The following is a 24,910-nucleotide window of genomic DNA, read 5'->3' as shown; positions in this document are numbered from 1 at the left end:
TGCCATGCAAACCAGTGCCTATCACATACAATATACCTTAACCATTTTTCAAATCAATTTCTCATCAAAACTAACACTGTGTTCACCATAGCATCGGCAGTAACATAACTTTAGACAGAATTACATGAGGAGAGAGGGGAAAGAGTGAATAGAAAGTTGCTAAAGGATAAAACACAAACTTTAAAAAGAGTAATAATGCTAAGACCATAATCAAAAGCAATGGATATGAAAAACCTGTATAGTGACAACTAAATTATTTGTCATATATTTGCAATTTATTACTAAACAAAGAACAATGAACAACATAAAAATTTTGAAGAATTTTAAGATTTGCCTTTAAGTTTCAATTGAGTAAGCAGTGCAAGATAACTGTTAGGATAATTCCCTTATAATGTGCAGATAAGTAAAATATCAATTGGGAATAAAAAGTGGTATGAAGGAAGAATTCCTGAAACCCCAGAGTGTGACATGGGCAAAATTATCTGATTTGTTAAAAAATATACCATGTTATTCACAAAACACACACCAGTGGAAACCAGTTCTAGTGTAGATATAGCTTATTACCAAATTAAACAAAACAAAACAAAAAACTTGCATGTATATGGACGACTGACTGAGTTTTTGAGCCATTAATTATTGCAAAGTGATGTTAACACCTCTCTCCTCCTGAATTATAAATACAGATTGAATAGAAGTCAGGATTCAATGATGAGAAACCACACAATAACAACATTTATCCTGCTCAGACTGACTGATAACCCACAACTGAAGGTTCTCATTTTCATCTTTCTATTTCTCACCTACATATTGAGTTTAACTGGGACCTTGACAATCATCTCCCTCACCTTCTTGGATTCAAACCTTAAAACTGCCATGTACTTTTTCCCACAAAATTTCTCTTTCTTAGAAATCTCTTTTACATCTGCTTGTATACCCAGATACTTTTATAACATATCAACAGGTGACAAAACAATCGCATATGAAGATTCCGTCATCCAAACTTTTTTTACAGACCTCTTTGGTGCTACAGAATTTTTTCTCCTGGCCACCATGTCCTATGACCACTATGTAGCCATCTGCAGACCCCTGCGTTATGTGACCCTCATGAATAACAGGGTCTGTAGAAGACTTGTACTTTGTTGCTGGACAGCTGGATTGTTGATTCTTTTCCCAGCACTCAGCATGGGCCTAAATCTGGAATTCTGTGACATTGATGTCATTGACCATTTTCTCTGTGATGTATATCCCCTCCTAAAGATCTCATGCTCAGATACATGGCTCATAGAACAGATGGCCATAATCTGTGCTGTGTTGATCTTTATCATGACTCTAGTATGTGTATTTCTTTCCTACATATACATCGACAAGACCATTCTACAATTCCCTTCTGCCCAACAAAGGAAAAAAGCATTTTCTACCTGTTCTTCCCACATGATCGTGGTCTCCATCACCTATGGCAGCTGTATCTTCATCTATGTCAAACCTTCATCAAAGGATTCAGTGGCTGTTAATAAGGGTGTGGCAGTGTTAACTACATCCATTGCTCCCATGCTGAACCCATTCATTTACACCCTGAAGAACAAGCAAGTCAAACAAGATTTAATGACTCAATCAAGAAAATCACATATTTCTCAAAGAAATAGTGAGATTTTTCTATTGTAGAATAATCAAATTTCCATGATAATCATCATTCCTTAAGATGTATCCTTAACTTTAAAATCCTTTCCTTCCTTGCAAGAAAGCGTTATCATGATTATGTTTCTCAGAGAATATAAGACATTTTCAGGAAAAAACAAACTGACTTCATATCTAATTAAGCCTTAATAAATTAATTCATCCAAGTAAAATTTCTGAATTGATCAAATCTTCATATTGCCCAATCCAATTAGAGGTTTTGAGAACTTTTTGGATTCCTGGCACTTTTACCTGTTGCTTTATTTTTCACTTTAACAAAAAAACAGGGAAGAAAATCCTTCTTGGGACAGTGTTCTTGATACTCAAGATGAGCTCTCAATCATGAAGCAATAATACTAGCAGTGTTCCTATTGTCATTGCAATGACAATGATTAAAGCAGCCACCGCTTAGGAAATCACTGGAGACCGAGAATTTCTCATATGTCTTAATTTATAAAAGGTGTTAATTTAATCTTTATTTTAGAAAATGCTAAGTTGAAGTTCAGAAGAGTTAATCCTAGTAGGAGGTAAAATCAGGAAGCAATTTCATTTTTATCAGACTCCATGTCCTGGAATTTTACAGCATGTGACACTTCAGTGACAGGTATTTTAGCATCAAGATTTGCTCATAGAACACCTATGGATAGATTACATATACTGAATATAGTTATAGTTTACTTCATTAAAGTGAAAATTTATGTGACTTCTAAGAGACAAAAAGTCCCAAAATATAGTACACAATCATAAAATAAGCCTTCATATGTACAGAGAAAAATGGAAAGATATTTATTTTCCCAGAATACACTTTGTATGTAATAGTATATTTACAAAAGGAAAATTTGTGCTTTAACAGAGAGCAATGAGATGCGAAAAGTTTGTTCAAAAAGTGAAGTCAAAAGCATATGTACCAAAACCTTGGAACCACTGGGAAAAAAAAAAAAAAACATATATACCAGATATTCTATTGGGTTCGGTAATGCTGGTTTGTGTGGGGTTAGCATGGAGGTGTTGGGTTGATTATTCATGGAACTGGAAGAAGAGTCAGGGGAAGGAGCAGGTGAACTCTAGGGATTAGAACTACAATGTTGGAATGTTCTTTTGGCAAATGTAACAGGGATTTTCTGGTGCAGGTGTTGATGTGGGGGAGGGGCACATACAGGATGGGGTGCACCTGGGGCAAGCTTCTATGGAATATATAAGTGTCCATCTTTTCAACGTGTGTTATATCAATGGGTGGAGGCCTACATAATAAACAAGAAAATATCAAACAACCACCCTGGGGTGTCCTGCTTTGCTCTTAAAAAAAAGCAACAACAGTATCTTGAGAACACAGGTAGTGCCTAATAAAAGAGAACAACACATTAAGTCAATCCCTCAATACTATTGCAACTAACTATGAATCTTATTCTGCAAAAAGTGAAATTTATTGGTTACCATAGGTCCTGAGAGGCAGGGAAGAATAGAATAGTTGGATTATAGGGCATTTTTAGAGCATTAGAATTATTCTGCATGACCTTGCAATAATTGAGACAGGCCATTATAAATTTTCTCAAAATTTATAAAAGCATATGGTCCAAAATATAAATCAAAATGTAAAAAATTTGTCATTGTTAGTAACAATGCTTCAATATTTGTACATCAATCAAAACAAATATACAACCTGCATGTAAAATGTTATTAACAAGGAAGAGGGAAAATGGGAAAGGTGTATGTATATGGGAATCCCCTGTCATCATCTTTACATGACTTTTCTGTAATGTTAAGCTTCTTTGATGATATGCAAAAAAATAAAAAGAAACTGGGGAAATAATATGGAAGAAAATGTCACTGTACATGCAAGACAACATATATTACAGGGATGAAAGACATAATGTATTAAAAACTTTTAATTTTTCAAAATTTAAAAAAAATTGTATTTTATTTATTATTTTTAAAACTATCAATATTATTTCATTTTCTTATTGTTTTTACTTTGTTATTTTCTTGGCTTAATCTTTGGAGAGGTTTTGGATGACAGAAGGTTCACAAATGTGGTACGGAGGATCACTGGTGTGTGGTGTCAGTGATGGGGGATGCATGGGATGCACCTGGAGCATACCTCTATGGCATATGAATGTATTCAACTATTCATGGGGCATTGGCATGGTGGGTCAAGATACACGCAATAATTAAAAGAATATTGAATTTCCATCCTGGGGGGCTCTGCTGTATTCTCTAATGAGACAGCATTTATCCATAGAGTACAGGGGTGGTGCCTAGTGAAGGAGGACTGACTGTTGTGTCAGGCACTTGATATTGATGATTGTACTTTTTAACCTTTACTTTTGAAATTGAAACTTAGCCTAATATTATTTGTTGCCTAAGAGTTACCTTCCCAGAGCCTCCTTTGGCTCAAATGTGACCTCTCTCTAAGCCAAACTGAGAATATACATGCCCTACCTTGCCCCCCTTCCCCTGGCGTGGGACATGACTTCCAGGGATGAAGCTTCCCTGGCACCAAATGATTGTTACCAAGTGCCTGGAAAAAGACCTTGGCCATAAAGGGGAAATGGTAAGTACAAATGAGATGTTATGGCTAAGATATTACAAAGTGAGTCAGTCATTCCAGAGGTTATGCTTATGCAAGCCTCAGGAGGGTCTCATTGAGTACCACAGTAAAAAGTACTATAAATACCGTGTGCCTAAGGTCTAGAAACATCCAGACAATATATAGACAGGGCAGACAGCTCAGGAGTTTGGCACTCTGCCAGTGGGACTGACCTTGGAATTTATGTTCCACAGTGTGACAGAGTTGGACTCATTTGGGGTTTTCCTACACAAGACTTTTCTGCCCCTTATATCTGAGTTAATACTGTACTTGACAGGTGTATGTCCAAGGCACTTAAATCTTTGGTCCATCCTTATGCCAGTTTGGCCCTGAATCTCAGCAGAATTTCAAGACCTACTCTGCCCAGGCCAGGAAGCTAATAAGGAGATGACGATAGACAGCACCCATCTCAAGGAAAAGAGAGAGTCTGCACTTGCAAGCAAGATAGTCCCATCCATTTGCATCATGGGATCTAAGCCCCCTCTCAAATAGAGGCAGAGTGGACATCACCATCCCCAGATCCTCAAGATTGAGAAATGGGCAATGGATTAAAGTTGACTTATTATTATTCTCCTATAGACTTACTGTTATTCTAGCAATGGAGAAACTTTTATCGATGTGAAGGCAGTGACCACTGGAGGTTCTGAGGGGAGGGAGAGGGAAAAATAGATGTAATATGAGGGAATTTTTGGGACATTGGAATTGATCTGCATGATGTTGCAATGATGGACACAGGCCATAATATATTTTTTCATAACCTACAAAATTACATTGGACAGACTGTAAACTATAAAGTAAAACTACAATTCTCAGTTAGTGGCAGTGCTTCAATACATGTTCATCAACAGTAACCACACTAATGAATGATTTTGTTAATGTGTGACAGGCAAGGGGGTGAAGCTAATTGGAGTCACCTATATTTTTTTCTCATTTATGCAATCTTAAGTTTTTTAAAATAAATAATTAAATTAATTATATAATTTTAAAAATGCTAGGAATCTAATTAAAAAAACAAACCACATATATACACACTCCTAAGAGGTTAGCTGAATATATCTATGAATTGGTATACAAAATAGAAAAAATAAATACCAATTGTAATTATAGATGTTCCCAATTAAGGGCCCAAAAAACAGGGGAAAAGGATTCAAAGAGCCACAGTCTGTGATGAATTAATTTCAACAGGAACAAGGATTCATAGGAAAAATAATAGGGCTCTACTTACCCACTGAAGTTCCTTCAATCAGGTCTTATATATTTGCTCTGCCTTAATGGATCCTCAAGGTTGATATTTTGAAACAGGTTCTTATCATCTATAGGATCTAACCAAATGTAATTTCTACCTCAAAAATGTAGAATAACTAAAATAATCAATTTATAGAAAATTCAAGATGGCAGAAAAAAGATTCAAAGTACTTCAAAAATAGATGAATAGATCTCTCTCCTTGTCCTTTGCATTTGACTGCAGAGAGGCATGGAAAGGATTTATCCTCAGAATTGCCAAGAGAACCAAATTTAGTAACACTTGTATTTCTAATTTCTGAACTGTAAGAGAATAAATTTCTGTTGTTTTAAGCCTCCAAATTTGAAGTAATTTTTAATAAGCCTTGTGAAACTAATACATCATGCATGTATAAGTTGCACTTTATTGTAACTGGTTGGGACTGGGGAGGTAAAGGGACAATGCACTTAATTTCTATGGGGGTCTGGCGATGGTGTTACACAAAGACTTCTAGAGGCAATGACTGTGAACACTGTGCAATGATATCAAGAAAATGATTACTCCACAAATCAAATGGAATCCTAAATTACTGAACAATGGTGTCTAGCCATAATCCCAGTCACAGAGTTTGAGAGATAAGTAGGAAAATATCTTTTTCTTAGGGGAATAAGTAGAGTGGAGAATTATATTGTAACTTTAAGTGATATATTCTGTGCTACTATTCCATAGCCATGTGTTACAACAAACATATTTGTAAGCTTAATGGTAAAATTAAAATGAAAACCATTTATTCAGACAACAATAGCCAGGACCAGAAAATGTTTTGAGAGGTTGATTTGAGCATCATCATTGATGTATTAGCTATATAAACTGATTTTCCAGAATAAAAATAAATTCTATCGTAGGTAAAGAAGAGATTCACTTAAGTGCTTATAAAAAGTATGAAGGAAGGACGAAATTGAGCTGCTAAGGGAATACCAAAAACATCACAAGGGGAAAAAGTCATGATTAGCATTCCTTTTAGAGGTAATTCCCAGTCCTCTGTGGATAATTATTAAATCCTATTGATGTTGGAATGTTAGCATGCTTGATGTTGGAATGTTAGCATGCTTCTTATTTTTATATAAAATATCATAGAAATTGACATAAATAAAAAAATAATTTGACAGGACTAACACATCTAAATGTGGAAATTAAATTAATAAATTTTGTAGAAGAATATAGATGGAATGCACTTACGGTAAAAAGAAAAATAGATTTCTTAGGACAAAAATCATTAACTATAAAAGAAAAAATTGGCATATTTTACTTCAGTGAAATTAAAATCTTATTTAAAATAATATTAAACTACATAATTATACATAATTAATTTCCTATCCTGAAGATAAAAATAACTTTGAGAATTCAATAAGAATTAAATAAGGAAAAGAAATAAAACCAATTTAAAAGGAACAAAACACTCGAAAAAGCATTTATAAACGATTCATTACGTCATTACTCATCAATGGAAATGAATTAAAGCTTTGGGATGAACAACGACTACACACACAAAAGAAGGGCAATTTTTTTTAAAGGACAATCCTAGGATTGCTGAGGAGGTGAAGAAACATCATCTCTGATTACCTGCTGATAAAAGTGTAAATTGGTTCGATTGCTTCATTTGCAGAGGGGAGATCAGTACTTAAGATAATTAAATATATGATTATCATATATATGACTGAAGTGTTCCTATCCTAGGTAAATTCCAAGATAAAAGTATTTGCAATTATATTCACAAAACATCATGTGCAAAAATGTTAGCAGAATTATTCAAAATAGTCACACAAAAGAATAGAAACTACAAAAATCAGCAAGATTTAAATGAATAAAAATTTATGTTCACGCAATGGAAAGTTAGACATCAATTTAAAAGTATATCTTATTAATTAATTAAAATCTGATAGAACATTAATGATGAAATGGATTAATTGCCATACATGATGATACATAATTACTTGGAAAGTAATTTGCAATAGTGTTAAAGGTTGAAGTGCATTTGACAAGTTATTTATTAAATTATACAAATCATATTGCTAATGTTCATAGTTCTGTCTTCAAGGATCTTGACATCAAAGAAGCTTTGTTAGCATGCTATTTTTTCCCAAATTTCATTACTCAGAATATTCATTATAGACTTTGTCATTTATAGGTTACCAAGGACTGTTTACAAAAATTTTATTTATCATATAAAGCAAATGTCATTCTAGATCTTGTCAACTCCTTCCCTGCCCTGAAACGTCAGAAGAGCAATGCTCATAAAACTGGAGAGGAATCCTAACATTCCATCACCCTCATTTATGTGTGTATGTGTGTATATATATAAACATATATACATACATATTTTTTTCTTATTTTTAACAAAGCTTCACAAGTTACAACAATCCAGTCTGCATAGTTGTAGACTATGCATAGTATGCAGACTATGCAGTAAAGATGGACATTTCTGAAAGCTCTATGCAGAATTGTCATGAATGTGGTTTTGGATTCATAAGCACAAGTGAACAGATATTCATGTGAAAATCTTCCTCCCAAATATAATTTTCAATTTAAACAGAAACCAATTAGTAAGATTTCTCTGTCAGTCATCTTTTAAATCTTGTTGTATTTTACCTTGTGATATCTTGGAAACAAAAAGACAAATGATTTTAGAGCATTGAATAAAGTCCAAAATTGGCAGGGAAGAGTAAATTTTCTGTGATGCTCAAGTGGCTTGAGAAATTAGAAGGTGGTTTAGAAGAAGATAGATGATCATCTAAAATATCTTACTAAATCTCAATTTGATCTAATATACTTATTGAATTTCCTGAGAGAACTATTTCTGTCAGGCAAAACATGTGTATAGGTCATTTCTTCCATGTGGTTTAGACTATAACTCTGAGAAGACCTAAACTGTAGTGGAACTCAGATAATAAGAACTGACTCTATCCCCATATTGGTAAAAGAATGCATCATTTTACACAGTAAAATGAGGTTATGTACAAATAAACTGGAGTTTATATGGACAACTTTTCATAATTCACTGATGTAAGAAAATTTCCAGACCAAAGACCATCATTTTAAAATGAAAATATTTGAATACCTAGTTATGTAATTAATTGTCAGTGCCTGATAACAGTCTCTGGAAGACCTATTAACATAAACACAGAATCACAGAATCCATGCCTTCTGGTCTTAATACCTCACAGATAGATGCTCTGTGAAGTAAAGTACCATCTACAGAACTCCAGGGTTTTATTTACTGGAAGATCAGGCAAAGAGAAAGCAGTTTAACTTTCATTAGCTGTGAAGCAGCTGAGAAAGTAAATAAAAGCAGAAACACTGAATCTCTTTTTAGAGAAAAGACAGAAGAAAATTCAACAATGTATTCCGAGATCTAAAGAAATTTAAGTAGACAAAGTAGGTATCAACATAATATGAATTTGATGTCCAATTAAAAAGGCAAGTAGTTTTATAGATGCACGTCATACACATGTTGATTTAGAAACATTTCCTGGACTCTGGCTATGTACCTGGGATTGCGTGAACTTTGCTGACTATTATACTGAATCAATGCACACACACTCACACATACATTTCAAGACCTCCACAAATGTGTAGTCTTTCATAAGTTCTCATGTAGTAGCAAGTTTTGATTTTTGTGGGTATTCATTGATGTGGATTAAAGATAAAGGCAACAGACTTTTAGAGACTTTCCAGGGGACTTGAAGTAGAAGTTGATAAATCAATGGATGAATAGGAGTAGATAAATCAATGTGAGCTAAGGATAGGGAAAAGATGTTTTGTGAACAGTATTTGATAAGATAGCTGGCACATGGAATATGCTCAATAAATGTAGCCTATTCACCCTATTTTGAGGATCATATAGAAAGAAAGAGAGTAAGAGATGGAGCAGATGGTGAGTTTTATTTGGGACATGGTGAGTTTGAAGCCCATATGATACATTCTAGTAGATACATCGAGTTGGATGTATGTATCTGAGAATCAAATAACATCATTAAAAATAAAGATGCAAATGTAATAAACATCAACTGAAAGACAATTTTTGAACCATAGAAATTGATGAAAAGACACAGCCAATGTCAGAATGATTAGAAGTAAAGAGCAATGAAGAATATACTAAAATAGCATAAATAGGTCAAAGAAAAATACCATCTGTTGTGCTTTTGAAACGTGGTTATCAGAGGATCTCCATGAAAGAATAACTGTAATTATAGTGTGATGTAAAATATTCTGTGTTGTGCACCACTGTGGAGAATATATGATGACTTAGGGACAGAGAAATTTAAGAAGTCAGTTTTGGCAAGAGGGAAGCCAGGTATGTGTCAAATTTAGAGGTGATCATGGGAGAAATGAATGCGATATAAACAGAAGCAATCTTGAAAAAGTCTATGCATTCAATATTGACCACCAATGAAGCACACTGACAAATAAAGAGAAAACACAGGGTGTTACAACATGAAGAGTGTTTCAGGTTTGGGGGACAAATGGGATGGGAATGCTAGAATTGACATTAGGAGTGACTTTTATAGTGAGTATACTCTCATGAGGACGCATGTGCTTGCATTTCCAAAATGTTTAAAATATGCTTTTTTCAAGCACAAAAACAGAATTAAAAGTAGTTGAGTATTTATTTATAACATTTTAAATGGCTTTTGATCTCAAAAAGAGAGAATTAAATATGTCAAATGATTGAAATCAATGATGAGAATTTGTTAAAAAGTTAAATTTTTCTTGCATTTAAATCTGTATGGTGGGCAGAATGAAATTTATTTAATTGTTTCTTATGTATCTATAACTTTACATGTCTTTGAAAATCATACAAACATCACTAAAAAGATTTTCTTTTTCTCATCTTATTTCATAAATGAAAATTGTAACTATTTGTGTTATGTATAGGATTTATTATCACCTACTGTAATAGATTCCTATATTAATAGTTTAAACTAATCAGCCCTCCTTTTCTCTTAAAAGTCTTAATGTTATGGTGATTATTCTACTTGAAAATTCAAAGGCTTACAGCTCCTTTTATCTCTTTGATGCTTTCCTCCTTGTTATTGCTTTCATTCACATGGGCCAAGATACCTCAATCACTGTGAGCGTATTTCATCAGAAAGCAGGGAAACAAAATGTGTGTGTACTTTTCTATTAAGTTTTATCTTAGATTTGCAGATCCTTTCTCCTCCCATTGTATTGACCAGATTATAGTCAATTGCTCGGCTTCAAGATAATTTTTAAAATGTATTATTTAAGAGATACCTATATATTTCCAGTTAAAAAATAAAGACCCCAGGTTTATGAGAGAGAAAGGGAGAACAGGTCATTTGTTACAGATAGAAGTCCTGCCAACAAGGTGAATATCAAGCATAGCTCTTTTTTATATATATTTTGCACTGTTCCAATTTCCTATATTTTCCCTCTGTTCTTTCATCCTCATAAAAATAAATTATAACCAAGTGGGATTTATACCAGATATGCAAGGCTGATTAAACACTTGAAAATCAATTAATGTAATACATCGCATCAACATACTGGAAGAGAAAAATCATATTAATAGATGCAGAAATAAGCATTTGACAAAATGCAATATTTATTCTGAATCTTCAAAAATCCTCAGCAATATAGGAATAGAGATTAATTTTCTCAAATTGAAAAGAACATCTACAAAAGCACTACAGTCAACACCATTTAATGGTGAGAACTACTTCCTTTTGCTCTAACATCAGAACCAAGATAAATAATGTGTCCCCTATTACCACACCTATTCAACATCATACAGGAAGTCTTAGCTAGAGAAATAAGATAAGAAAAGCAAATAAATGGTACACAAAATGGGAAGAAGAAGAAAATTGTCTTTGTTTAGAGATGATATGAATATCATTGTAAAATATTCCAAAGAATCAGAAGAAAAAACTCCTGGAACTAATAAGGACTTACAGCAAGGTTAATATGCAGGTCAATTATTTGCCTATATATCAGCAATGATTAACTGAAATTTAATTGAAAACACAACACATTTTACAATAGCTTCAAAATAGTAAATGCTTATTAATAAATCTAAAATAAAAGCACAATATTAATATAATGAAAACTACAAATGACTAACGAAATAAATGCAATGTCTAATTAGAAGGAGAAATAGTCCATTTTCATAGATAGAAAGAATCAATATTATTAAGATGTCACTTCTTCAAACCTAGGTCTGTAAATTATAATTAAATCGCCATTAAACCTCAGTAAGTTATTTTGTGGATATAGGAAAATTGATTCTAAAGTCTATCTGGGAAAGCAAAAGACCCAGAATAGCCTGCATTATACTGAAGGCAAAGGACAAAGTCAGAGAACTGACTCTACTCAACTTCAAGTTTACAATAAAGTGTCAGTGAGCAACACAGAGTATTGTTAGTTAAATGATAGGCAAATACACGAAGAAGCAAAATAGAGAACAAAGAAATAGTCCTACACAAATATAGCTAACTGATCTTTAAAAAATATAAAATTACAATTCAGTGAAGGAAGTGCAATCTTTTCAACAAATGGTTTTGGAATATCTGGGCATTCATATCTAAATGTGAATCTAGATACACACCTCATACTATCCACCAAAATTAACTCAAAATGGATCATATACACAAATGTGAAATGCAAACACATAAATCTCTAAGAGATAACATATAAGAAAACCCAAACCCTGGGTTTGGCAATGACTTCTTAGGTACAGCACAAAAATCACAATGCATCACAGAATAAATTATAAGTAGACTACATTAGGATTTAAAATTTTTGCTCTTTGAAAGATACCATTAATGGATAAAAGTAAAAACACATACTGGGAAAAATATTTGCAAAACATATACCTGATAAAGGACTTTTATCAAAAAATATATATATAAAGAACTCTTAACAGTCAACAATAAGGAAAGAGGCAATCCAATTTTAAAATGGGCAAAATATCCGAACAGATGGTTCACCAAAGATGATATATTAATGGAAAACAGAGTATTAAAAGATGCTCAACATTTTATGTTATTAGGGAATTGTAAGTTGAAACAATGTGATACTAGTACATACCTGGCTGAATGGCTAAAATTCAAAACACTAATGATGACAATGATTGGAGAGGATGCGGAGTGACAAGAATCCTCATTAATTGCTTGTGTGAATTCTAAATGGTACAGACATTTTGGAATAGATTTTGGCAATTTTTTACAAACTAAACATTGACTTACCATATGCTATAACAATTATACTTCTTGGTTTTTGTCTAAATAAGGGAGAACATATATCCACAAAAAAAATCTACACAAAAATGTTTATAGCAGTTTCATTCACTATTGCCAAACATTGGGAGCAACTATAATGCCTTTCAATAGGTGAATGAATAAACTGTGCTTCATCCATAAAATGGAATATATTCAGTGACTTTAAAAATGCTCTATTAAGCAAGAAAAAGACATGGAAGAAACTTACATGAGTATGTGTAAGTGAAAGAAGCCAGTCTAACGAAGTTATATACTGTACGATTCTCACTATAAGACATACGGAAAAGGGCAAACTATAAAGGAAGTAAAAGGATCAGTGTTTGCCAGGACCTCAAAAGAAGTGAAAAAAGATGAAAAGGTAGAACACAGGATATGTAAAGAGCAGTGAAACTACTATGTATAACATTGCAATAGAGGATAATGAATGTAACATTATGCATTTGTTACAACCTATAGTACTGTACAACACAAAGAGTGAACCCTGCTGTAAACAAAGGACTTCAGGTAATAATGTATCAATATGAATTCATCAATTTTAATGAAGATTCCATCTTTATTCAAGATGTTAGCCATAGGGAAATCTATGTATGAGAGGGTGGGACGAGAGGGGTGCCAGCTGGGCCTGAGCCTCAGCAGAGTTGCAACACCTAACCTCCGGTTTCTTGGACTTACCCAGGTCAGCTAACAGGGAGATGAGGATGGTCAACCAGCACACCAGGGAACCGAGAGTGTCTACCAATGCAAGCAGGAGAATCGCATCCATCAGCCATGTTGGAACTAAGCCCCATCTCAATTTAGAGGAGAAGTGGATATCACTTCTCAGAATGGAGGAATAAAATATGGACCAGAGTGGACATACTGGTATTCTACCATAGAATTATTCTGACTCTAGCAATGAAATAAATTGTAGCATTGATGTGGAGACAGTGGCCACAGGAGTTTCTGAGGGCAGGGAGAGGGAAGAAGAGGGGTATTTTGGGGACTTGGAGTTGTCCCAAATAATATTGCAAGGACAGATGAAGGACATTATATATCCTGTCATAACCCACTGAATGGACTGGGGGAGAGTGTAAACTACAATGTAAACTACAATCCATGCAATGTAGCAGTGCTCCAAGATGTATTCACCAAATGCGATGAATGTGCCACACTTATGAAAGAGGTTGCTGATGTAGGAGGAGTGGTGGGGAGTGGGGGGTGGGATATATAGGAACCTCATATTTTTTTAATGTAACATTTTTTTGTGATCTATGTATCTTTAAAAAAAACAAATAAAATAAAAATATAAAAAATAACTTTTCTATAATTTCTGTGCAAATTTTTCTGTAAACTTGAAACTGCTCTAAAACGCTGTCTATTAAAAAATGGATGTGAAATAAATGTATGTCACTATTACAAGGTGTTTATAATATGGTCTATGGGACAAATACTTATAATGCAAATTATAGTCTATGCTCTAAGTGAAGTATGCTCAAGATTTTTCCCAAAGGCACCAACTAGATGAGTCACTACAACAGAGATTTAAGTTAGAGGGCAGAAAACTTGTTGCGTTGAGATGCTGAAATCAAGGAGGCTGGACTGCTGGAAGTTTCAAAACAATAATATGGATTAAAGGAAAATAGAGCAGTGGTCTATACAACAAAAGTGCTCCAAAATCTATGTTGTAGCATTTTGTGTTTGTTAACTACTAAACCGTTCATGAGTAGGTTAAATCTAAATATTTCTTGGGGTTGTCTTCTCTAGCTATATTGTCTAGTTGTTCCTAGAGCTCTGCTTGAGGGACTGTTAACTCTATCACTCAGTGACATGTGTAAATGTAACCTCTGGAATGACCTCCTGACTCACTTCAAACTCTGTTAGCTATACAAACTCATTTGTATTTAATTTTTCCCCCTTTTGGTCTATTTCTTTCTCCAAATTAATTGTGAGTTGGAGTTTGGTAATATTCACAAAGTGCCAGGTAAGCTCATACCTGGAACTCATGGGTGTGGAGAAGGTATATAGCTGAAGAGCTACCTCCTGAAAGCTTCCTTGTTGCTCAAATGTGGCCCTTCTCTAAGCCAAACTCAGCATGTAAAATTGGAACCCTGTAAGTCCGTCTAATCTTGGAATATATGATAACATTTCTCCATAATATATCAGAGCTAGACTCATTTATAATTTTCCTAGACATTGTTCTTCTGTCCTATTTTTTTGAAACTATAGTTGGCGCTATACACTTTAAATATATGTCCCAGAGACTTAAATATTTCAGCAGTTTATATGCCAGATGATCCTTGAATCTCAGCACAGTTGCAGCCAACACCTACTATCCAGTTTATTGGACTCACCCAGGACAACTATCAAAAGGAGGAAGATGGGTACTGCTCATTCTAAAAACAGAGAGCATTCACAAATGCAAGCAAGAAATTTCCATATATTTGCCCCATGAGATCTAAGCCCCTTCTTTTTTTTTTTTTTCCTTTTTTTTTTTTATTGACTTTGTAATAATATTACATTAAAAATATATATGTGAGGTCCCATTCAACCCCACCCCCCCACCCCCCCTCTCCCCCCCCAACAACACTCGCTCCCATCATCATGACACATCCATTGGATTTGGTAAGTACATCTTTGGGCACCTCTGCACCTCATAGACAATGGTCCACATCATGGCCCATACTCTCCTCCATTCCATCCAGTGGGCCCTGTGAGGATCCACGATGTCCGGTGATCACCCCTGAGGCGCCATCCAGGGCAGCTCCACGTCCCAAATACGCCCCCACCTCTCATCTCTTCCTGCCCTTCCCCATACCCATCATCCACCATGTCCACTTTTCCCAATCCAATGCCACCTCTTCTATGTGGACATTGGATTGGTTGTGTCCATTGCACCTCTATGTCAAGAGGAGGCTCAGATTCCACATGGATGCTGGTTGCCATCCTCCCATTTTCAGTTGTAATCACTCTAGGCTCCATGGTGTGGTGATTGTCCTTCTTCAACTCCATCTTAGCTGAGTGGGGTAAGTCCAATAAATCAGATTGTAGGTGCTGGAGTCTGTTGAGGCTCAGGACCTGGCTATCACATTATCAGTCCAGAGATTCAAATCCCCTAAATATATCTTAAACCCCAACGTTAACTGCACCTCCAGCAGATTAGTATGAGAGTCTCATGAAGGGAGATCCCATCTGAGTCCAGATTCATCACACATAAACACCATTTCCAGAGAGGGGCCATCTGCCCTGGTAGTAAACCCCATCGGCCATGACCATAACTCTCATGGGTCTCTTTAGCCTTCATAGGAACCAATATCTGGGGGTTGTATCTGCTTTATCTGTCTCTCTGACTCTGCTCAGTTGTGCATGAGTAAGCCCCTTCTTAATCAGCAACAGAACAACAGAACAGAACAAATATACAGGGGATGCAACTACAGACTTATTATTATTACTATGTTATATAATAATGTAGATTTATTATTATTCTAGTAGTGGAGGAACTTGTAACATTGATATGAAACAGTGGTCACCAGAGGTTCTGAGGGGAGGAATAAGGTAGAATAGGTATATCATGGGGCATTTTGGGGACTTCAGAACTGTTCTGCATGACATTGCAGTGAAAGGTACAGGCCATGATACATTTTCTCAAAACCTGTAACATTGTCAAGGTCAAAGTGTAAACTGTAATGTGAACTATAGGCCACTGTTAGTAGAAATTCTTCAATATGTGTTCATTATTTTAATAAATGTACGAAACTAATGAAATAGGTTAATGTAAGAAACTGTGGGAAGTGAAAAGTGTGGCATATATGGGAATCCTACTATACTTTAATTATTTATTTTTATTTTTTGAAGAAGCTGTAGATTACATAAACATTACATCAAAAATATAGGGTATACCCATGGGAGGCATTTGTGGCTCAACTATTTGGGCACCCCACTATTGCATGGAGGTCCTGGCTCCCAGTCTCAGTGCCTCCTAAAAGCTGCACAGAAGCTGTTTCTCACCACAAGGAATTAGAAGCTGACACCCTCCTCAACAAGCAAATACTACAAGACAGCAGATGCCACAGCCCTCAGGGAGCAGATGTGGTTCAGGCTGTTGGGCCCTCCCTTCTCATATGGGAGGTCCAGGCTTGGCTCCTGGTGCCTCCTGGAGAATGTGAGCAAATGATGACCAGACAGCCAAGTGAACCATCTGGGGGAAGGGACATAAATAAAGAAAAATAATGTAAATTTAAAAAATCTTATATATATATATAAAATAAAAATCTTATATATAAATATGTTCCTTATTCCAATATAAATTTCCTCCCACCTCATTCCATTTGCTGTTGTTGTAAAATATATTACATTTCTATATCTTCTAGGACCCCCAATACAATTATTCGTATTGCATTAGGCAAATAAGAAAGTGAAGTGGTGAAGTCACCAACAATTAGTTTTGAATTATCTCCTTGAATCAAGAATTTCAATCACTCTCTTCAGTTTCCTCAGCTTCCTTGGCAACTTTTCAGTGATGATTGACTGTAAATGTATGTGTATGTGTCCATTTCTGGTCTCTATACTTGCTTTTATTTTTCTAGATGTCTATTCTTTGGTCCAAACCAGAGTGTCTTGATTGCTGTATAAGTTTCGAAAGCAGATAATGTAAGATGTCAAAATTTTTTCTTCTAATTTGGAGGTCATAAGGATTTATCTTTCAGATTTTTACTGATAGAAGGCACTTTTCCTTTTTGGGTTTCACTTAGGGGTAAAAACCAATACTGCTACATTGGTATATTATATTCCATTTAAAACCATTTCAGACACATAAAAAACAGTTTCTCAAAAGAACAGATAAAAAGTAATGCAAAAAAGAAAAGTAACTTAAAGCTTCTAAATTATTTTGGAAAGAATCTGGTACTTTAAAATATCTTCTTTTGGCCATTAAACACTTTTAAATAGGATGAACAAATCAAAAAGGGAAAGGGAAAGGAAGCAATAATTGGATCTTGTCAAAAAAGGAAAATTGACTAATGACATGATTTAAACACTATTAATGAAGGGTCAAAAAGGGCTTAGAAAAATTAAAAAGGCAATTAATTATGAAGTTAAAATGAAAAAGAGAAATGTGGCAAATTCCTGCATTTGTTAATGTTTCAGTAAGAGGCTCCATCATAAAACTGAACTGTAAGATTATTTTAAGAATGTAATATATATAACACAAAATTAATTTTAACAAACTTTAATAAATTCTATTGATATAAATTATCCAGATTTTATAAGCAAATACCCCTCACTTGCATTTTATTAAAGAAATAACGTTATAACATGGAAATAAATTTCAAGTATGAAAAGTGTGTTATTGCAATAAAACCTCTTTGCAACTCCAAAATTATCAGTTTAAAATAAAACCATGCAGTGAATTATGGATTAAAACTATCAGTGCCACTTAACGCAGAACTCCAACATCTTAAAATGTTGCCCAACAAATTGCAAAGAACTATGCCTGGAAGTCACAAATCATTGAAACTGTTAATATACTTGTGTTTTCACCACAAATTCTCAGATAACTCAATATACAGTGATCAATGAAACTTGAAGTGAGCCATGAAGCAAATGAAAGCTTAAGAATTGGGGGTGGGGGGGAGGGTGGAAGCACCACGATTTAATACAATATGAACAAAGGAAAAACAACAAAATGGAGTAAAAAACTCAGTCACCCTGAGTGGGGAAAATAACATGGGTCTCTTACTACGGCTACTCTTAACGTCAGACCTCTTATTTATTCTGTGCTTGTCCCTTCCATAAGTGACCCTCAAATCTATCTACGAGACCCTGAAGAAATCCAGGCTAAATTTCTCAAAATTCATAGTTGTTGGGAACAATTACAATATGTTGAGCAAAATAAAACCTTTTTTTTTTTTTTTTTGTAACTCTAAGAAATATCTGGAGCAATCATCATTCAGGAGTCTCTCATTGATAAACAAAGTGACCACCAAACAAAATATTCAGAGATAGATGATTAGTTTTGTTCCAAACTCTGTAATTTGTTCTACCAGAACAACCAGGATCTGCATCTTACTGGGACAAATCTACTGAAGAGAAAGAATTTTTTCCAGCCGATCAGATATGCAAACATATCCAGATTGAATTGATCTGTATCTCCTGACAGGGGTGTCTAACTTGACTAACTCTCGTGTGTATGCTTCCACTTCACCTTCCACACAATTGCCAAGTAATATTTTAGAACTCATTCAAATAGGAAGAACTGAGATCCATCACATTCTTGACAAAAATCTTTAATGAACTGGAGAGGGGAAACATTCAATGGCGCATAAAAATACCATTATAGTAATAATATGTAATGACTACATACAAAAAATAATCAAACTAAGCAAAAGAGCTATTCCTACTGAAAATGATTCCCAGAAGAACTGTTGAAATCATATTTCATGCTAAGTGTTTGAACTCCCCAATCCTCATGGCACATAACTGACAGTAGCCTCTAGAATACTAGTTAATTTCAAAGTACTTCTTTATTTAAAACTGATCCCTGGGGAAAATCCATTAAAAAAATAATTAACTCTTGCATTAGGGCTCACTAGGGAAACAGAACCAACAAGAGATACTAGTAAATAGTATGAGATTTTATAAATTTGTCTCACCAGCCATTTATGCAATCAACTCACAGATGATTAAAGTCCATGAAATGCAATTATACTACAGTTAGCCCAGTGATTTCTTGATCAAACAACTGTACACCATTTTCTGGCCAAGTTGACACATTAGCCTAACCATCAAAACTCTTTTATTTACAGATACCATTGACAGCCTTTGCAAGCCTTTAGCTTAGTTATTCAAGAAATCATATATATGATATTGAACGAGTCACATCATAGTATCCTTACCTAACCGCAGAATATGGAAAGCCAAAAAAAAGAAAAAAAAATAGAGGAAGCTAATACTGAATTTTTTTCCAAGGATGCACATTTCAAAATATATTTAATACCTGTAACATGTGACCAAAACATCACTGAAAATATTATGTCATTATCTTGACTCCAAATATAAATTTTTAGAGGTTACTTATACATCTTATCTGTCCCAAACTTATTGAAATTTCAGAACAAAATCTGTGTTAAGTTTATTTACTATTTCATCTCCAATTTGGCATGTCTTCTTGATAATGAAGAAAAATATGAAAAAAAAAATTTCCATATTGCCATCATTGTCCATGACTGGTATGTGAAAGACTTATCTTACTTAGTAATTTTTAATAACCATTCTTGGTAGCTTCTCAGGTTATGACTGGTTTACAAATGGAAAATAGAAAGATTTATTTTGATTAAGATGCATAGCTAAATGATATCGTCAAAAGTGGGAGAAATAAATATACCAGCTTTATTATTAACAAAAGTTTATTAGAGAATGTAGCTCTAATCTGAAATGGCAATTAGATTTGCTATTCAATTCCCATATATTAATCTGCCATACAAATCCTACACATAGAAGTGAGAGTATAATAGATTTGAGTTATGTATCCCAGGATAAAATAGAATAATCCTATTTTTATGAGTGTGAATTTATTATTAATATAACCTTTTAAATATTTCCTTTGTAGTTAAATTGTGACCAACTAAATAAAATTGATTTTAAGCCTATTACTGGAGATCTTATAGAAAATTCCTAGAGATTAAGCAAGTAGGAAGAGCAAGAAGTTGCAAATCAACAGAACCAAGAAGAGAAAGGAATATGATGGTGAGTCCAAGGAACCAAAGGATTGTTGACCATCCAGAAAACTACTGACACCAGGAGGAAACAAGCCTTCTAACCTTTGTATCCATGCCAATAAATTGGTGTTGTTAAGGCAACATATTGTGCAGTATTTGTCATAGCAACTGGGAAATCACTTTAGGAATGTAATTAGGTTATAGCAGAAAAAAGGAAGTCATGACAAAAGAAAATTAAATTTATAGAGTGGAAATCTTTGGAACTATAAATTCTGAAATAAAAAACTTATAAAAGACTAGAAATTGAAAAGTGAGTTTCATTGTACTTGAACATATATATCAATAGCAATTAACTGAAGAGCAGACAAAAATATAGAAAAATATGGACAGATCCCATGATCTATTGGATAATATCAAGGAATAAATACTATGTAATCAGAATCTCAATAGAAGAAGAGAAAGAGAAAGATGCAGAAGAAAGAATGTTTTAAGGATTAATGGCCAAAACTATTCACATTGTACATGGTTGTATATAATGTGTGTGAACATATGTATATGTTTGTATGAATGTGTATTAGTCAGCCAAAGGAGTGCTGATGCAAAATACCAGAAATTGGCTGGTTTTTTATAAAGGGTATTTATTTGGTGGAGGAGCTTACAGATATCAGGTCATAATGTATAAATTATTTCCCTCACCAAAGTCTATTTTCACATGTTGGAGAAAGATGGTTGCCAATGGCTGTGAGGGTTCAAGCTTCCTGGGTTCCTCCCTTTCAGGGTCTTGCTTCTTTGTTTTCTCCACAAGGTCAGCTGTAGACTATGAGGTGAATGGCTCTGTCTCTCTCCCTGGGGTTTCTGGTGTGTCTAAGGAGCTGTCTCTATTCCTCTGTGTTTTTCTCTTGGTTCAAGTCCTCTCTTTCTGGGGCTGGCTTCTGCTTCCTCTGTGAAACAGAGAGCTCCATTTTAAGGCTTCAGCATCAAACTCCAGCATCAAAACAACAACATCAAAAACCCTCAACTCTGTCCTTTGCCATGACTTTATCTGTGAGTCCCCACCCACCAGTGGAACTCAATGCCCTAATGATGTGGCCCAATCAAAAGCCCTAATCATAATTTAATCATGCCCAAGTACAGACCAGACTACAAACATAATCCAGTATCTATTTTTAGAATTCATAACCATATCAAACTGCTACAGAGTGAACATAGTATTTATTTTATATTTTGAACATAGTATTTATTTTATATTTTAAAATTGTTTTCAAATATAAGCATTACAAATACAGAGAAATGAATATATGGGTTCACCATAAAGTGCCATGAAACAAAGATGGGGAGAAAATCTTGAAACTAAAGTAAAATGAGTCATTGCATGCAGAAAAATAACCATAAAATGACAGCCATTTATTCTTCAGAAGCACTGAAAATTAAAACATGATGAAATGATATTTTTAACGTACCATAACAAAAATACCAATAATGCATAATTCTGTACACTATAAAAACATTCTAAAATAAAAATGAAGGAATGACAATTTAGTGTGCATAAGAGAGCATTTGTTGCCAGAAGATCTGCTCTACAATACTTACTAAAGAAAAATATCCATACAGTAGAGAATTAATAAAAGAGGGAAAAGTAGATCTAAAATAATAAATGTAGAATACTGAAAACAACAAATATATAAGTATCTTGTTACTTTTCATTATAGCTTTAACAGACAAATGTCTATTTAAATAAAAATATATTAAATTTAATTCTGGACTTTACAATGTATTGAGATAAATAAAGATGCCTACCTCAAAGTGCATATATTTTATCTGCAGGGGTACAATTTAAACTCAGTAGACTATGATAATTTGAGGATCTATATTTTATTATCTAGAGCAAAGACTGATGAAATAATGAAAAGTAGGTTATCTAAATTGTCAATTAAGGAATAGGGAGTAGGGAGCATCATAATATGGTCCTTCCACCAAAGCAGCTATTAAACAGGCAGGAACTGTCTGAAACAAGTATTTTGAAACTTCAAAGGCCAGGAAAACACTGTAAAGCGTCCAGGGAAGTGTGGGAGAAAGAGCCTAATATATTATGGTAAAGGAAAATAAATTGCTCTCTTGGCACAGCAGCTACAGGAGTTCAACCCCACGTCCTGACAAAAGACCACTGTGCTGGTGAGTTCACTGGTGATAGGAAAGGATGTAAAATTCCTCTTCTCCAACACCAGAACTGTGCAATGTCAATCACTGATCATAGATTTGATTCTGAATACAGACTGGGAAAATGGTTGTGAGGGCAGTCATTGTTTCAAACCACTTAGAAAAAGGCAGCAGTAGCCATTGTTTCAAATCAACCCAGGCGCTGATTTGTCAATTAAATATGCTGAGCTTTATGAAAATTGTGCAGGAAATATAGTTGAAGGGACTCATTTGTTAAGAAGGCCAGGAAAGCTCAGTTTGAGGAAACAGTCAGAGTAGCTCATGGAACCTTTCTGACCCTTGCCTAAGGCATTTTGGAGCTGGTCTGTACCCACTTCACATGTCTATGGCCCTGTTTCAGTGGGAAAAGACTGTCTATGAAGGCTTCTTTAGCATACTGCTCCTCCCCGATTTGCCCTCTGTCAAAAACAACTTGAGACAATGAAAGATGTGTAAGAAACAATAGAAGCAGATAGTCTGGAGCAAAGGCCTGCTGACTTCCAATACCTGGGAGAAGGATTTCTGTCTCCTGGGAAACAGAGGCCTTTTTACCAGAGTAACTCCAATGGGGAAAAGGAAATGATCAGACATTTCAGGGATTATTAGATACTGGGTCAGAAGTGACATTAATTCCAGCAGACTCAAAATAATGCCATTAATTCCAGCAGACTCAAAATGATGCCATGGTACAACAGTCACACTAGGGGCTTATGAAGGTCAGGTGATTAAATGGAGTTTTAGTTCAGGTCCATCTCACCGTACATCCAGTGAGTCCCTGGACCCAATATGTGTTTATTTCCCCAATTCCAGAAAGCATATTTGGTATAGCCATACTCAGTAACTGGCAGAATCCCCACACTGGATCCCTGACCTGTGGAATGAGGGCTATTATAGTTGAAAACCTAAGTGGAAGCCACTAGAACTGCCCTACCTAGCAAAATAATAAATCATAAGCAACACTGATTCCTGGAGAGATTGTAGAGATTAGTGCCACATCAAGGATTTGAAAGATGCAGGGTTGGTGATTCTCACCACATCCCCATTCAATTCTCCTATTTGACCTGTGTAAAAAACAGATGAATCTTGGAGGATGACAGTAGATCATCACAAATTTAACCAGAGGGTGACTCCAATCACAGCTGCTATCCCAGATGTGGTATCATTGCTTGAGCATATCAACCCATTTCCCTGTTATCTGGTATGCAGCTGTTGATCTGTCAAATGTTTTGCTTTTTTCTCAATTGCCATTAATAACATCCATCAGAAAAATTTGCTTTCAGCTGGCAAGGTCAGTAGTACACTTCTCTGTCCTACTTAGGGATGAGTCAGAACAATGAAGAGAATTGACATAGAACTCAACTCTCCAGCCCTATGTCATAATATTATCTTCAGGGAACTTGATCATCTCTCCCTCCCACAAGACATTCCACTGGCCCATTATTTTTATGATATTATGTTGATAGGACCTAGTGAGCAAGAGTTAGCTGACTCTAGATTTATTGGTAAGGCATTTGTGTGAGATTGTATGGGAGATTAATTCAACTAAAATAAGGGTCCTTCCACCTCAATGAAATTTCTAGGTGTTCAGTGGTGTGGGGCATTTTGAGATATCCCTTCTAAAGTGAAGGATAAGTGTTTGCATCTGGCCCCTCAAATGACCATAAAAGGCACAATGATTAGTATGTCTCTCTGGATTTCAGAGAGAACACATTGCTTATTTGGGTGTGCTACTCTGCCCATTTACTCAGTGACAAGAAATGCTGCTAGTTTTGATTGGGGACCAGAACAAGAGGAAGCTCTGTAACAGGTTCAGACTGCCATGCAAGCTGCACTGCTGCTTTGGCCATATGATCAAGCAGATTCAATGGTGTTGGGAGTTTCCATGGCAAATAGAGATGCTCTCTGGGGCCTTTGGCAGTACCCTATAGGGAAATCACAACACAGATCCTTAGGATTTTCGAGTAAAACCCTGCCATCCTCTGCAGATAACTATTCTCCTTTCTAGAAAGAGCTTTTGACCTGCTACTGGGCCTTAGTAAAGACTGAACACTTAACCATAGGCCATCAAATTACCATGAGACCTGAGTTGTCTATCATGAGGTGGGTATTATCTGGCCCACCAAACCATAAAGTTTGGCATGCAATACATACTAAAGTGGAAGTGGTATATATGAGAAAGTACTTGAGTGGGTCCTGAAGGCACTCACAATTTACATGAGGTAGTAGCCCAAATGCCCATGGT

The 24,910-nt window shown here is 34.9% G+C and overlaps 1 protein-coding gene across 1 annotated transcript; it reads left to right on the top strand.

Annotated features, from left to right (window-relative positions):
• Positions 1–708: 708 nt before the first annotated feature.
• Positions 709–1,643, top strand: LOC101447189 (olfactory receptor 6C2-like). The gene is given in 2 exon segments (XM_058309217.1): positions 709–1,594; positions 1,597–1,643. Coding segments are annotated over 2 exon segments (933 nt in total).
• Positions 1,644–24,910: the final 23,267 nt, after the last annotated feature.

The sequence above is a fragment of the Dasypus novemcinctus genome, chromosome 12 (assembly GCF_030445035.2).
Source record: "Dasypus novemcinctus isolate mDasNov1 chromosome 12, mDasNov1.1.hap2, whole genome shotgun sequence".
NCBI lineage: Eukaryota > Metazoa > Chordata > Mammalia > Cingulata > Dasypodidae > Dasypus > Dasypus novemcinctus.
This window is presented reverse-complemented; position numbering and strand designations above follow the sequence as displayed.